The following is a 15,330-nucleotide window of genomic DNA, read 5'->3' as shown; positions in this document are numbered from 1 at the left end:
TTCAAATTATAAAATATTCAATGAGCCTGGATCTATTTTCCCAGGGACTGCGGAAGGATAAAAATGCTATCACCATGTGCTTCCGGAAATAACAAATGCACTTCCGGCGGCTGAAATTTTCTCGGTTTTTCAACAGAGAAATCTCCGTTTTCACACATTTATTTGGAATTATTGATATTCACAGGTAAGGCGACATATCTCAAGCGTTATCTCTGAAAGTTTGAGGCTTGAAGTACGTTTAATGACCGAGATCAAGCCATGTGTTTGAGACCGCTGGAATTGCTTCCGGTGGGACGCGGAATTAGAAAAGTGTCAGTGTCATTTTCATTCGTGAACGTCTTCGTACAAATTTTCGCGAAAATTTTGGTATTCACGCTATATTTACCGAACAAATACGAGTGAGATGGAAGCCGTTACATATGGTAAGAAAGCCCGGCTACAAGTTCTGTTCACCCATCCCTTTGTTGCAGAATGCGCGTCTGAGTTAGAAAAACGTCGCCAACGCAATGAAATTTTGCAACATTTGACGTGAGTGAGACGGCCTGTGGATGGCAGTTGCATATATATATTTCGTCTATGAATCTAGCTGAGAAGCCCTTTCTCCATTTTAACCTGCCAGTTCCTTTTACTTTAGGCCATTGATGCATGCTTCATTTTCACATCGCCTCGCTATTAAAATGGCATTATAAATGAGCCCGCTTGTTTTTTGAGTTCACCGTAATGGACTCCTGGAGACGAGACGTCTGCCAATGTGTCGTACGTTGTTCATCTGTCCCGCCCTTCTGTATCTTTTAAGAAATTTAGTCGTCAGTTTCTGGTAATGACATGGTTATTTGTGTCGTATAACACGTCTGTTTTACTCAACGCATAACTGGTATTTTCGAACCACATAATGAATGCTATATCATCCACAGGCTTCCTTTTTTTAGCTCCATGCCAGTTCCAGGGCTTCCCTCTCTATACCCATGGAGGTTCTGGTACTACATACCATACCATACAGCACATTTTCTTCGAGGTAGAAAACCCCACCCGCTCTTGTGCACTAAAGATGATCCTATTTGTTTCTTAAACCTTATTATTTACATATATTTAACGATAATGATTCTTGGACGTGTTTTGATGTCATATTGTAGTGATACCATTCAGCAAAAACTAGCAAATGGGCAGTATTAATTAATTAAACAACTGTCTAGGAAACTACACATGGAGTAAAAACCAAGCAAGGAAACAAATCCTTACAGTGGTATATTCTGTATATACCGGTAATGTTATGAAAAACAGCCCTTAAAATAATAAGAGATGAAGGCAAGGCAATTCTCCTTCAGCATTGACATGAAAGTAAAGACACATTTGATGTAGTACATTACCAACTTCTAAGCTGTGTGCACTGGTGTTCATATATTTGTCACATAAGGTATCTAATGATAAGGTATCTAAAGTGACTGTGTGTTCACAAAAGAGGACCTGTTTTAAGCGCTGTCTGTCTTTGTTCGTGCATGAAGTCTACTACTGCTACATTTTAACTGGCAGCTCATAACCGCAAATGAGATATTTAACCTGTTGAGCGCCAAAGTCTATTTAAAAAATGTAGCCAAGACAATATTTTTCAGGTCCAAACATTTTATTCAGATTTTTTTCAAAATTTTGACCCAAAACTGGGGTCTGTGAAAAGTGCTGTCTATTGGTGTAAAATTTTGAAAGAATTACGGAAAAATTCATAAAAATATAGGAAAAAATGCTGTACACTAAAATTTTGGTCAGAAGATTACAGCACTCGAAGGGTTATTCAAATCATTGTAAATGTATAAGGCAACATTTTGCTTTTTCTTTCAGAGTTTGACAATGTCCCTTGTGGATTTGGGTAAGCGGCTTTTAGAAGCTGCCAAGACAGGGCGTGATGAAGAGGTCAGGACATTGATGTCAAATGGCGCACCATTCACAACAGACTGGGTAAGGATTATAACATGTGTGTAATTACCAGATGTAAAAATGTCATAGTTCACCACTGTAAACCTGTTAGCCAGAATAATGCACCATTCACTCAAAGGTCTCCGTGACTAAGGAAAATATGCACATTATGCATCGCTGGTAAAAGACTGACTCAAAACATATTTCTAGGAATTCCTACATTTACTCAAAGATCTCAGAAATGTCAGTAGTTCACAGGCACCCTGCAGTTTGCTAAAGCAGCATTGAGGTAGTGCAGTGCTGTCTTCATTCACATAAGCCATAATTTCTGTTCAGTGTATTTGTAACTTTCAGACAATGAATGGCTTTGATGTTTAAAGCGGTGTAGTCTCAGGATAAATACAATATCCTGTGAACAAATTGGTTTCTTGTAATTGAACTATGTGTATATGCAGTACAACACTTCCACATAACACTTTACCTTTGTAACATAGTTGCAGCAGATTCATCCATTCAATATACACATTTTTCCCAATGAAATGAATATACTGTAGTGCACATCTACAAATTTACAGATAAAAACAAATATCCTTTCAAAACATCAGTAAGTACACCAAGCTATACAATATTTTTTTGCACTGCGATTGTTTTCAACAAGTGTCTCCGTCTACTCTCAAAAGCAGTTTGAAATATTCAGAATTTTCCATGTCATTTAGTCACCACGTTCTACACATATTAAATATTGTATTCATTCCGAGAACAGGGCTGGGCCAGAATCAGTGTGTGGCCAGCCATGCAATCCTGTAACCTTGGTGGATTAATGGTCTCATTTTGGCTGAACTTTACATGAAATGGTAGTTGATGAGATCACAAATACTGTATAGAGCTACAGATACAAATAGTAATTAATGAGATTACAAGTACAGTACAAGGCATGATATAAATCTTAGATATATTGTCTGGAATAAAGTGCCATATCCATTTGCGTGTCAATACTGATCCAATTCACAGTTATGAGACTGCTCATATTGGCCCATCACCATGAATGGATATCAGATTCCATCCAAAAATGATACCCATACAGGATGCATGACTTTCAGTTTTCCAGTGTGTACATCCTGAAACAATAACTTATTTGTCACAAAGTCAAATAAATGTCTTGAGAGTTTAAAGCTAATCGTCTTTTTCCCAAGTTGTATTTATTTGTATGGTTTGCCTATGGAGCCTGGTAGAAAGAGAATTAATTTTGTTGTTTTATGAGACAATGGCATAAAGGTTAACACATTTTCTTAGTCTTGTGTTATTGCTAATTCTTGCATGAATTTATGACTCATCAGTGTAGCCTTATAGTGACATCATTCATACAGACAATGCGTCACATCTAGGCTCTGTGCCATCCATGTGTGGCCTTCTTTGCTCAGTAGATAAACAAGTCTGTAAACACTGTTGCTGTTTCCTTGATAGCCCAAGGATACAGTTGTCAAGTATACAGAGTGATTGGAAATGAAATATACAGAGTACCGAACACTTCTGGGTTCTTGTAATACCAGTTTTACAATATCTTGAAATTTTGTTTGTGATGTTCCAGTATGACTTCATATATTGGAACATGTAGAAGAATCTAGATTTTTTCACATCACTGGGATTGTTTATCATTGACATGGTATTTTGGTTCAGAGGATGTCGCACAGGCCTTCACATCGTGTTCACAATTATTTTCATTTTTATCACAGAAGCTATTTCAGATACATGTTGCATTTTTCAATGAAGGACATTGTCTTATTTCATCAGGTTGGTTGTTTAGTGTGACTCACCGTTAATGGATATATCTGACCTTTATTTCACTTACAGGGTTTGTTTGAATAAAGGTTACAATATTTGCAGGTTATAAAATTTATCACTGAGCATTCATTGACACATAAAAGTTCAAACATTCAAGCCATCTTGTGTGTGGTAGTGCTGTGAACCAATGCCATAAAGCAAATCTTGCAGTCCTTTAACCCTTTGAGCGCCAAAGTCAGTTTTTCTCGCATTTATGAAATGTACACCAGTCAATTTTGTTTCAGAGTTTTGCCAAAATTTTGATGGAAGACCGTTGTCAATGAAATTTGTTTTCCATTTGGTCCAAAATTATCAAAACAATTACAAAAAAATTCATAAAAATTGGTAAAATGTTGCACTAAAATTTTGGTGGGAAAAATTAGTTTACCTACTGAAAGGGTTAAAACTTATATGCTGATCCTTTCTATTACTTTAGTAGGTCAATAATGCATGTATTGACCTAATAAATTAAGAAAAGAAGTAGTTCTAACACAAGAAATAGAAAAATACTGAACATAAAGACAAATAAAATGAAAAAAAATCATTTTGCTCCCAGTGTGAATATACTGGACTTGCTCAGTGTGTTTGTCAAGGTTAATTGCACAGGGGTTCCCCAGTCAAGTTACAAAGGTACACCTTTGTATGTCAATAAAATCGCACTAGGGGTCAACAGAAATGATACAAGGTTGTTAAACTTCATCCTAGCTGAACCATGGCTGATCTGCATGTATGTATCAACATTAGTGAGGTACATTTCCTGCAGTACCATGCAAAAATGTTAACAAGTAAATAACTTTTCATTTTAGCTTGGAACGTCACCGCTTCACATGGCAGCCCAGATGGGTCATCTGACGACAGCTGAGGTGTTACTGAGAGCTGGTGTGAGTCGTGATGCCAGGACTAAAGTTGACAGGACACCGCTACACATGGCGGCACAGGAGGGACACCTAGATTTAGTTCAACTACTGTTGAAGCATGGAGCAGATATCAATGCAAAAGATATGGTAAGTAATATGCTACAGAGTAAAACGTGACACTGCCTTAATGTAATATTTACATCAATGTTTTTGTTAAGGTAGTATGCGCCTTGAAGGTGAAATACTAATTTTTGCTAAAACTTTCCTCAGGACATCTTTCAACAATTCTCTTCAAAAATCAAGAATATAATAGGGGTCACCATGCAAATTTAGGTACTGGAGAAACAAATTATTCAAAATTTACCGATATTTACAATTCAAAATGGTCGCCAACCCTGTGTTAACTCAATGGAGACAAATGCAATTTTCAAGTTTGGAAAATTAAGACTGTGAAAATTTTTAGATCAGAAAAGAATTGTAAAAATTTGAGAATCTGAATATCTTTACCTGAGGTGCATTCTTCCTTGATATGGTATCTAAGATAGATAAAGATTTCCATGGTTCCCCTGCCATGTTACTGGAGTTCCCCATTGTATATCAATGCAATCATATTAGTGGATATTAGATGAAGTACTGGCATATCCAAACCATGTACATGTATGGATGTTCCCAAACCGTAGCAAACACTCTTCATGTACATATCTTTACGGATTGCAAGTGTGATTTTATTTTTCAAAAATAACTATCAAAATATATTTATGGAGTGAACGTGGAAGAGTTATTTTGATATACCAAATTATTAATATGTGCCAGATGGTACTCATGTACACTGGCTGTTTTGAACTATCAGTTCTCCCAACTCTCCGAGTGCCAAAGTCAATTTTTGTCATCTTTATGAAATATACCAAAGTCAATCTTTTTTTCAGATTTTTGACATAATTTTGATGAAAAATGTTAGCCAATGAAATGTGATATCCATTTGGTCCAAAATTATCAAAAGAATTACAGAAAAACTTAAAAAGTTGGTGAAATGTTGGACTAAAAATTTTGGCAGAAAAAGGATAAAAATTGGGTGTATATTCAACTGAATACACAATTGCTGTTGTGAACTGTTAACCCCCTTGGGAATAAAATGACTAAATACATTGAGAATGACACTTTTCATAACAATTCCCCCTTCACAACAGTTAAAGATGACACCGCTACATTGGGCTGTTGAACGTGAACATGAAGAGGTGGTGCGGGAACTTGTCAAGAATGGAGCTGATATAGACTATCCTAACAAGGTAAGTGACAGCAATAGATTAAAAAATTGTTGTTTGTTTATCAGAATAAAATATGAAATTCACACATCTGCTACTTAAAACAACTATTTCCCAAATCTGTCAGTACCTTTTAAGCCAAGAGTGTCTTTAAAAATTTAACCTTTATTATTGTTATTAGATCTGAACAAATGCAATAAAAGACAATGAACAGTATCTATCAAGTCCCAGTGTGAACTGCTGGACAGATCGTCTGTGGCTGTATAATGTTTTCCTGTTGTCCTACCTGTATGAAAGCCTGCAACATTTGAACCCTTTCACCGCCATGGTTTGGCCCGAACCCTTTGTTATCAATGGTGACTTTGGGTCTGTCTACAGGGAATTAGGGATGAATAGAATAAGCTGAGACAAGTCTAGCAAGGTGCTAAAACAAAATTTCATTTCTCGATGTCTGTAGGCGGTCTCATCCAGACTGTTGAGGCACAGATTTGAAGTTGTCTCGTAAATGATATGCTGTAAAAGAGTTGATTTCAATTTACTGCGTGTTAATGAAATTAAGATCATGCCATTTTTACGTTTTTTTTAGTTTGACAAGACAGTGATGGAAATGGCAATTGAGAAAGAACATCAAGAATTGATACACATTTTACAAGAAGCTCAGGTAAGTGTGTCAACATCTTGTATCCTTTCAATTTGTGTAAGTACTGCTATCTCTCAGAGTCTATTCAGGAGGCACTGTTGGGTACCGGAGTTTACTATCAAAGGACGGTGAGTATGAGACTCCAGTACAGTGTTGTGCCCCTGAGCCAAGGCACTTCACTCCTCATTGCTCCATTAGGTACTGGGCTATGGGTACCTCATCCTGTAATTGGGTTTGCCTGTTGGATGAGAAATAAAGCAAATTAAATAAAAATAAATAAAATTATCCTGCAATTCTTGTTCCACATAGATTTCCTGTCGTCAGTCGTAATAAATGTCAATAGAAACAGGAGTGTGTTTAACCATGTCAAGGCCTGACCTAACTGTTACTATGGGACGAGTCTCTGTGATAAGTGTTGTAAAACAGAGAATTCCAGCATTGTACTTATTTTAAAGGTGATGCTGCCTGTGCAAAGAAAAAATGATCTGTCTCTGTATAACAAGGAATCCCTGGGGGGAAAACTATGGAGGAAATGGGACTTCTTGCTTGCTGTGAAAATGTTTACTAGGGTTGAATTTTAATTATTTTTATTGATTGATGAAATCATCTAAATTAAATTCCAGTGAAAATTGTAACACACTGTTGTCATTAAGAAGTATATTTAACAACTCAATCATCTTATCTTACTGTCAAGTCTGTCACTTTAAATCCAATACAGGAAACAAGTGAAACAAAAAGTGTAGTGATTATCAAATCCCCAGGAAAAATGAATGAGTTTACAATAATCAAAGTGACAATTGTTTGTTTTTTCATTATTTATTATTTGCAGCTTTGTCTTAGCAACGGAACACAACAGACGACAGAAATCACAACCACACCAATCACAGAAACACAGACTACGTCAGCAAGTAATATACAGACATTAGTCACTGCAGCTGCTGCCGTCAAATCAGCCAATACTGGCACTAGTAAGTCTCTAATCTTATCTCCTCAAATCACAGGACTTGAACTGCGAAGTCCATTCTGTTATATTGATCATTAGTAGAGTTAAGGAACTACTTAAGCCAATTTCTGATGTTGTCTCTTGAGAACTGCTTTTGAGAGAGAGACAATGTAATGTTTTTTGCAATTTTACCCATGCTTTTATTACTACTACTGTTTGGTGTGTGTATGTCTCTATGCAGTCATTGTGTCATGTCTCTGTATATGCAGGGGTGTGATGAATGTCTGTGTTCGTGTGTGCAGAGAATTTGTCATATTTAAATCAAAATATATTGCCATATTACCAGAAACTTACACCCAGATTAATGTAGTTTTTTAAAACATCCTCTGAAAGTCAAATTATGACTTGAAATCCAATGAGAATAATGGATTTGTAAGGAAAATTTTATTTTCAGCATAGACTTGCTTTAGCACTTGCATATTACGGACATTATAAGGCTTAAACAACAGCGCCCTCCGTGGTCAATTGTAATGTTTTTTGTTGTTTTGTTTCAATATGTCAAACACATAGTGGTTTAAGTTTTGCTTACAGTAATGATAGTTAGGACCTTATCATGGTCAGAAGTGTGCTCATGATACAAGGTACAGAGTTCAACCAAATAATGGAACTGACAACGAATTGTGCCATATGTGTCCCCTGTAACGTGAGTGCAGTGGTGTAAATCAGAAAGATCAACAGTGCATAACTTGGGCCGCTGCAGCAAAGCAAGTGATAAATTGACAATTCTTTATAACCGAACATTCCATGAAGTCGTCTCATAACATCTGCCTGTTTCTCCTGTGTTATCGTAGGTGATAGCAGTCAAACACAATCATCGTCCAGTTCAACATCAGTATTAGCCACGCTAGCAGCTTTAGCAGAAGCCTCGGCTCCTCTCAACACACCCAGTAAGTTCTACCTACAGTTACACTTCAGTGATCTCCATAACTACTGAAATGCAAATACTCAAGTAATAAACTACCCAACAAGATTTTGATCAATTCTTGACTAAATGCACGAGTTATAGAAAGCTCATATGGCGTGAACTGATCACAATATAGCAGTGTCTGCGTGCTGAAATGGATTGATTTTACTATATCATAATAGTACATGTATATTGAAAATCTAGGGGTAAATGTTACAAAGGGATTTTTCTCTGACTGAGAAGTTGTGCATGTCCCAAGTGCTGTATCAGAGACACAGCACTGTCATATTCAAGTCTTGACCAATCCAATTGCTGTATTTTGACCATCACTATACTGGTACAGTATTTGATGTAGACAGGTACACAAGTTGATGCTTTACTGAATAAAATCGATGTGGATTTTATTCCTCTTTCTACTGAGTGGAATGTCAGTAAACATCAACGATATAATCTGTCTGTAGGATCACCACTCTATCAGTCACAGATTTTTCAAGCAGAAAGCTGCAAGTTGAATTTCTTTTTACCTGTGTATTAAGAACATCTGTCTATAAAGGACAATTGACATATCCAAGGGTGTCTGTAATAAACAAATTGCATCAATGTTCTGCCAGCAATAATTGATATCTCTAAGGACAAAAATGGTCAAAAAAATCAAGAAGATTGTTTTACCACCCTAACCATCCCCCCCCCCACCCCAGATGTCCTCCCATGGTTAAGTATATCCCATTGTTTTCAACAGGATGGATGGATTTATTTACACATAAATGGGGGTGGAAGGGTTTGAAGTCAAAGTCTTTTCAAAAAAAAAAAAGTGGAATCAAATCTACCAATAGAGCCCTGTATGTCAACTGCTTTACTTGATTTCTTTGTCAGCAACAAGTGCAGCAGAGACACTGTCGTGGCTGGAAGCACAGACAGTGACGGTAGACAGCAACCAGACACTCACTCTCACAGAGGCAGGCAAGCTGGCCTTGAATTGGAATAAAAATCAGAGTTCGTCTGCCAGTAACAACGGTGCCAGCGATGACACACAGGAAATCACAACGGTGGACAATGCAATTGAACAGGTATGTTTTGCACTGCCATTGAAGACTATCAACCCTTTGATTGCCCAAGTAATCTTTTGTTGACTTCATAAAATAGAACCCATTTAATTTTTTTCAGAGTTTTGCCAAAATTTTGATATAAAACTGTAGCCAATGAAATGTAATATCCAGTTGGTCCAAAGTTATCAAAAAAATTACTGAAAATTTCATAAAAATTGGCAAAATGTTGCACTGAAAATTTTGGTGGGAAAAATTATCGCATTCAAAGGGTCAGTGTCATTCCAAATGCCAATATATACAGCACTGTTACGTTGTTTTCCACTACAGGTTTTCCCTTTACTGTCTATCAGTAAATGTTAGCCAACCTTTTATGTGTAACAGCCAAGTGTCCATTGGTCAGAAATCATGTCACATGTAAAAGTATTGATCATATTTGCGCATTTTGTCCAAACATTTTTTGAATGAAATTTGTTTGAGAAATATTTTGCTTCTGAGAGTATAATTCCAGCCTGTGTTATCGAGGTAAGGTGAAGTTATTCCTAGCCTGATAGTGCAGTAGACTACCTGGAAATCTGTATTTTTCAATTTTACAGAAATAAACTTGTGCAAGTATGTCACCCATCTCAACTTTTAACCATGTAGAACAGCATTTTTATGTTTGTTTGATATTTTGAATGTAGTGTTGTTATAAGTTTCACTAATGAATCAGCACCCTAAATGGATTTTGCCATCCTCAGGTTGTTGGTGCCGGGGACAGTGACCAGAGGGTCATCACCATAGTAACCGATCAGTCACAGACAGATATCCCAGTATGCCAGCTTTCCTCAATACACACACCCACTGGAGCTACGTCATCAGCGCCACTCATGGTTGCCATGGCAAATGATTCCCCAGCAACTGTTACCATAGTTACTCAAGATGTAGCAAGCTCTGAAGATGTGGTGAGTAGTGCTGTCTCTCAGATTTCATCTCATCATAAGTTAGTTTTTAAAAGATATAAAAGAACTCTTGATATAAACAGTGTTTCCCCATTGAAGGTGTCTTTCATTGTTCAGTAATCTGATCGATCTTGTCATGTTCTGAGCTTTTCCATCAAAATTTCATCTTTCCAATTTATTGACAATGTATGGGAGAAAATTTAAGACAAAAATTGTAGCCCTCTGTCTGGTGTAAGTGTTACAAGTTATCAAACAGAGAAGGGGAGAGTTGCCCTGCTAATTTGAACCCTTTCACCACAATGGTTTGACCCAATGCTGTGGTTTTCTACAGTAAAAGTGGACCCCTACACAGAAAAATAGGGGTGAAAGTGTTACAAGAGAAATAACCCCATATAAGTCTCCCACTTGTAAAGTGTACCACTTCAAATAGATTCTGGTGTACTACTAACCCTTTTCCTGCCAGACAGTATCACTTCCCCATCAGCCAAGTCAGTAAAAAGTGGTATTGAGCGAAAACATGGCATATTTTCACCCGCTTGGCTTGGTATGTTATAGCATCTTTAGTAAAAAAAATCAAGTTTACAGTATTTATGTTTCAACAGCTTTCAAATGAACAGTATTATGTTAAAATACACCATATGGAATATGTTGTGTTTCATTGATTTTAACCATCGTGACCTGGTGGTGAAATATGGACTTGGCAGGAAAAGGGTTAAGTTAGAATTCACTCTGGATAATACTGGGAAAAGCAAATGCTTTGAAAACTTTATTGCTGACTTTTGAACACTGATTTGTCATGTTTTGCTTTATCAGACATTCCTGCAGTCTTTACATTCAAGAAAGGAAAGAGTGAGTGAATGAATAAAGAAGTGTAAATTATAGATTACAAAGTAAATCAGTAGATGAAATATTACCTTGAAAGACTGTCTTTATTACACGTAATTTCAGCTTTTCTTGTATAGTGTATTTTCCAAGTATGTAGCAGATTTTACAGATCTGTGCCTTGTCTTTATTTACACTTTGTAGGAAGATATACAGACAACGACATCCAAGTACTTGGAAAAACAACTTCAAGAAGCTCAGAGGGAAGCCGAAAGATACAAACAACAACTACAAAAGAAACAATTGGAAGCTGAAACTTACAAACAAAAATTGGAAGAAATTGCAAATGCACAAAGTCCAGCATCGTCAGACCAATAAGACTAGGCTAGCCTCAGGATTTCGACTAATAGGAACACGTTATGGTCATCATGTGACTGATGAAATGTGTGTCAGCCAATCGGCTAGTCTGGACTTGCCATTGTTATGTAAAGTGGTCAGCTGCAATCAGGACAACCCAATGGTGGGAACTGTCCCACAGTCATCTCACAGAATCCCACCAATCATATCCTGTGTACTGTGATACTAGACATGGCAACAATTTGTAACGAAGACTGTGATTGGCTGATTAGATTTGAAAACTGTACCGTAGTACTTTATTCTGACTATGGTCATTCCCTTGTAAATTTCCCAACACATACTTACACTTTTAGACTCTTTCTTCATATTTTTTAATCAACAGACAATTTGTATCTGATCTTCTCTAACTTTTTGCGTCTAACTAGTGTTGATACAGTGGTTTCTGTGATTATAATGTGGTCAGCCACATCGTATCCTGTGAACACCCAAATGTTTGCAAAAACTTCTGTCGCAAGGGGTTGAGATTTCAGTTAGCAATCATCATAGAGAAATTTTGATTTTTTCTATCAGATTTATATGTTAGCAAATGTACATGCAGAAAAACGCCATTATCAGTGGACGAGAAAACACAATACCATCCCAGAATCCATCTATCACCAAAACAAAGGCAGTCCCTGAAATTCACAACAACATCCCTTGGGGATATTCCATAGTTTATTGAACGCTGCAAATTAGTTCGAAAGTTTCAAAACTAACTAGGAAGCAAAACTTGCAGAGTATGAATAGCATTAATACAGACATGGAGGTTTACAAAACCTAAAATTACACAGCAGTGTGAGAGTCATCGAGCCACTGCGAATTTGCATGTATTTGCATGTGATAAAAGAAGTGTGGCAGCCATACTTACACGGATTGTCTGTAGCAATATGCAGTATCGGTGGCGCACTTGCCCTTTGATAGCCATCCAGGTGAAAACCAGTAATTGGCTGCTGTAGATAACGGTGACTGACTGAATTTAAGCGTTTTATTGATCAAGAGATCAAAGGTTATCCGCCAGCTTTTGCAGTGATCAATAAAGTTGTTACAAGGGTTGCTCATGTAAACTGCATAGAGGGCGCTGTTTTATGAGGTTAACTGCAGTGAGTTACAAATTTGATAGAGGGCACTGTACAAAACTTTTCATACTGTGGCGAACTTATGAATTTAGCTGTGATTTACAGCTGTTTGTGGTTTGTCAGTGGTAACCTTATAGAGGGCGCCATTTTATTGATTTTTATCCATCCAAGAGTGTTATGATATTAGCTTTGACTTTCAGCTGTATGGTCTGAATACCACTGCCAGCTTGCTCATACATGTTACTTGTGAAGAGCAGCTTCACAGAATTTGCATCATTTTTTTTGAAAATTTGTAATTCTCAGATGTACAGCTTTGCAGATATCTTGCTCTTGACAAACATTGCCTCGTAGTAGTGTTCTGAACGTGCTTAAATTTAAACCTGAACTTCAAACTTGTATGTTATTTGCATATCATTAGCATAATAGTCACTATGTTATTTATGACTTGTAATGAGCAGAGGAGGTAAATGAGACAAGTCGTAGACTCCGAGGAGTCACCCATACTTCCATTTGTAAACTGACTTGCCATGAATCTCTCGTGAAAGTAATAGTCCTTATGTAAGAATGAAGCTTGCAAGGTGACAATGATTTTTGCAATGGCAAGTTTCAAACACTATAAACAAGCTATACCAAACTTTTCTGTAGAGAGGATAACAGTGTGCGTTTGCTCCAGAGGTGCAAATCCCGTGGAATTACTACCATCAGTAGGCCGTCGAACTTCGACGATAATTTTGACTTCCGATCATCTTTGCCTTATAGTTGTATCAGAAGAAAACAAACATGAGATTGCTGGATTTTAACCACCACATTGGGGTGGTGGTTTTTAAACCCATGGCCCACTTACTGCTATTCAGCACAGTGGTTCATCCGTCTATCACATAACATTATTGAATTTAGAATCGCCCGTGGTATTCCAACGTATGCTGGCCACGTACGCTTGGAGACAAGGGTTTAAGTTAAAAAGAAAACGAGACAAATTTTTCAATCAAATTTTTCTTCATTTTGTGATAATTTTCCAAGGAAGGACACTTACATTATGCTGAAAGTTTCTATTTTTATCAATGTATACAAAATATATGAGTACTTGACATTCCTACACGACTTTAAAAAAAGGTAGATGTAAGCTTATCCCTGATTGGTCAGTATTGTTATGTTATGTGGATGTTAGCCTATCATCACATTCGTAGTATGTAGTCAACCATGAAGTGTGAAGTAGTTAGAAGAAATCTGTAGCCAGCTGTAGATGCCGAATGTAGAAGCTATCAACCAATCACTGGCTTTGCTTTTTTCTAACCGACCAATTGAAGAGCATCTTTTATAATAAAATATTTGCTGTAAAATTACGAGACACTTAAGATGAGTTGTAAACAATGTAATGTGAGTAAATTTTGCTGAACATAAAACATTGTATTGTGTGTCATTCCTTAACTGTTGCTCAGGCAATTTTGAGGGTACATGTGGATTTTATGTTTGATTCCGTGTTGTACATGAAAGACAAAGTGTATCGTAGGGAGATAGCTGCATGGAGGCCGCCATTATGTCTTTCTATGCATATATATTCTTATCATCGTTATTGTTACCCTTTGTCATCATTACGTAGCACAAATTACATGTCATATGAGACCTAATATCGATACAAATTCATAATAACGTTGGCAATGTTTGGCCTGAAATACATTCTCACAAGCCAGAACTATGTTTCCGCTCCACAAACTTACACAAAATCGGTTTTGTGTTGTAGCTGTCGCTGTGGAGAGGCCTGTGGTAAGAACAATGCTGAAGTGTAGAGGTGCCGCCAACTAAGCTGTTTGGGCAAAAAGGTGTTCGTGCGCAGATTTTCAGCGGGAGGGGAAATTTCAAAACTAATCAGCGGGCGGGGAGAAAGATATCGATATTCACTATGTGCGGGGGAGAAATTTTTTGACAGTGGGTACCAAAATATGTGTAGAGGGAGGGGAAGTGGTGGTTGATAGAACTTGAGGGGAGATTAATAGCCTAGCTTAGAGGGGAGTAATGTTCCAAGGTGTACTGCTAACTGCTGGCACGATTTTGCATGTAGTGGGCAATGGAGAATTTCAGTAGTGGGGAGAGGGCAGTGGGGAGCTTGAATTGTTGCGGGGAGTAGGGAGCAGGCAGCCCATACATACTGGAGGGCAGTGGGTATCAAAATTCAGTGGGAGGGCACATTTTCCGTGTTTGCCAGTGGAAGGGCAGTTACTAGCAGCTTTACTTTCCCCTCCAAATGTTAGGTCAAGGTCAAAAACAAGTAAAATTAGTATATCAGCCTTCAAAACATGCTTTGTGATGATTTGCGAAATTGATGAAATTTACCCGTTGGTGGCACCTGAGTATAGCTATACTCAATTCACACCAGGCCCTGTGTACGCATATCCACGCCTGTGATATATTTGACTACTTTCAAAGTTGTCTAAACACGTTCATGGAGGGAAGTACAGATATTCAATTCAAAACACGATTGGAACTAATTTGGGATAATTGGATTTTCATATTTTTCAAATTTCTCAAAAGTGTTAGGTGCCCTATTGCTAAATGTTTCAATATAAAAATTACCCATAAAAACAAGTGTGTAACTTAAAAAGAAAAGCAGATGAGCTTACATTTGCGGGTTAAAAGGACTTTGCTTCGCCATCCAATTA

General features: G+C 37.3%; 1 protein-coding gene across 2 annotated transcripts; it reads left to right on the top strand.

Moving 5' to 3' along the window:
* Positions 1-50: 50 nt before the first annotated feature.
* LOC139124646 (GA-binding protein subunit beta-1-like) lies at positions 51-14,076 on the top strand. Of its 2 annotated transcripts, none has more exons than XM_070690771.1 (10): positions 51-184; positions 1,834-1,950; positions 4,536-4,733; positions 5,774-5,872; positions 6,435-6,509; positions 7,318-7,456; positions 8,283-8,378; positions 9,269-9,462; positions 10,179-10,382; positions 11,406-14,076. In XM_070690771.1, the coding sequence occupies exons 2-10, from the start codon at positions 1,843-1,845 to the stop codon at positions 11,577-11,579; spliced, it is 1,287 nt and encodes a 428-aa protein (XP_070546872.1). In that variant the 5' UTR covers positions 51-184; positions 1,834-1,842; the 3' UTR covers positions 11,580-14,076. The 2 variants fall into 2 exon arrangements, with proteins under 2 accessions (XP_070546872.1, XP_070546871.1); XM_070690770.1 differs by lacking the exon at positions 51-184 and adding an exon at positions 272-422.
* The last annotated feature ends 1,254 nt before the right edge of the window (positions 14,077-15,330 follow it).

This window comes from Ptychodera flava, assembly GCF_041260155.1.
Source record: "Ptychodera flava strain L36383 chromosome 23 unlocalized genomic scaffold, AS_Pfla_20210202 Scaffold_24__1_contigs__length_23054250_pilon, whole genome shotgun sequence".
Lineage (NCBI taxonomy): Eukaryota > Metazoa > Hemichordata > Enteropneusta > Ptychoderidae > Ptychodera > Ptychodera flava.
The sequence above is the reverse complement of the archived record's forward strand: the minus strand, read 5'-3'. Positions and strand labels throughout refer to the sequence as shown.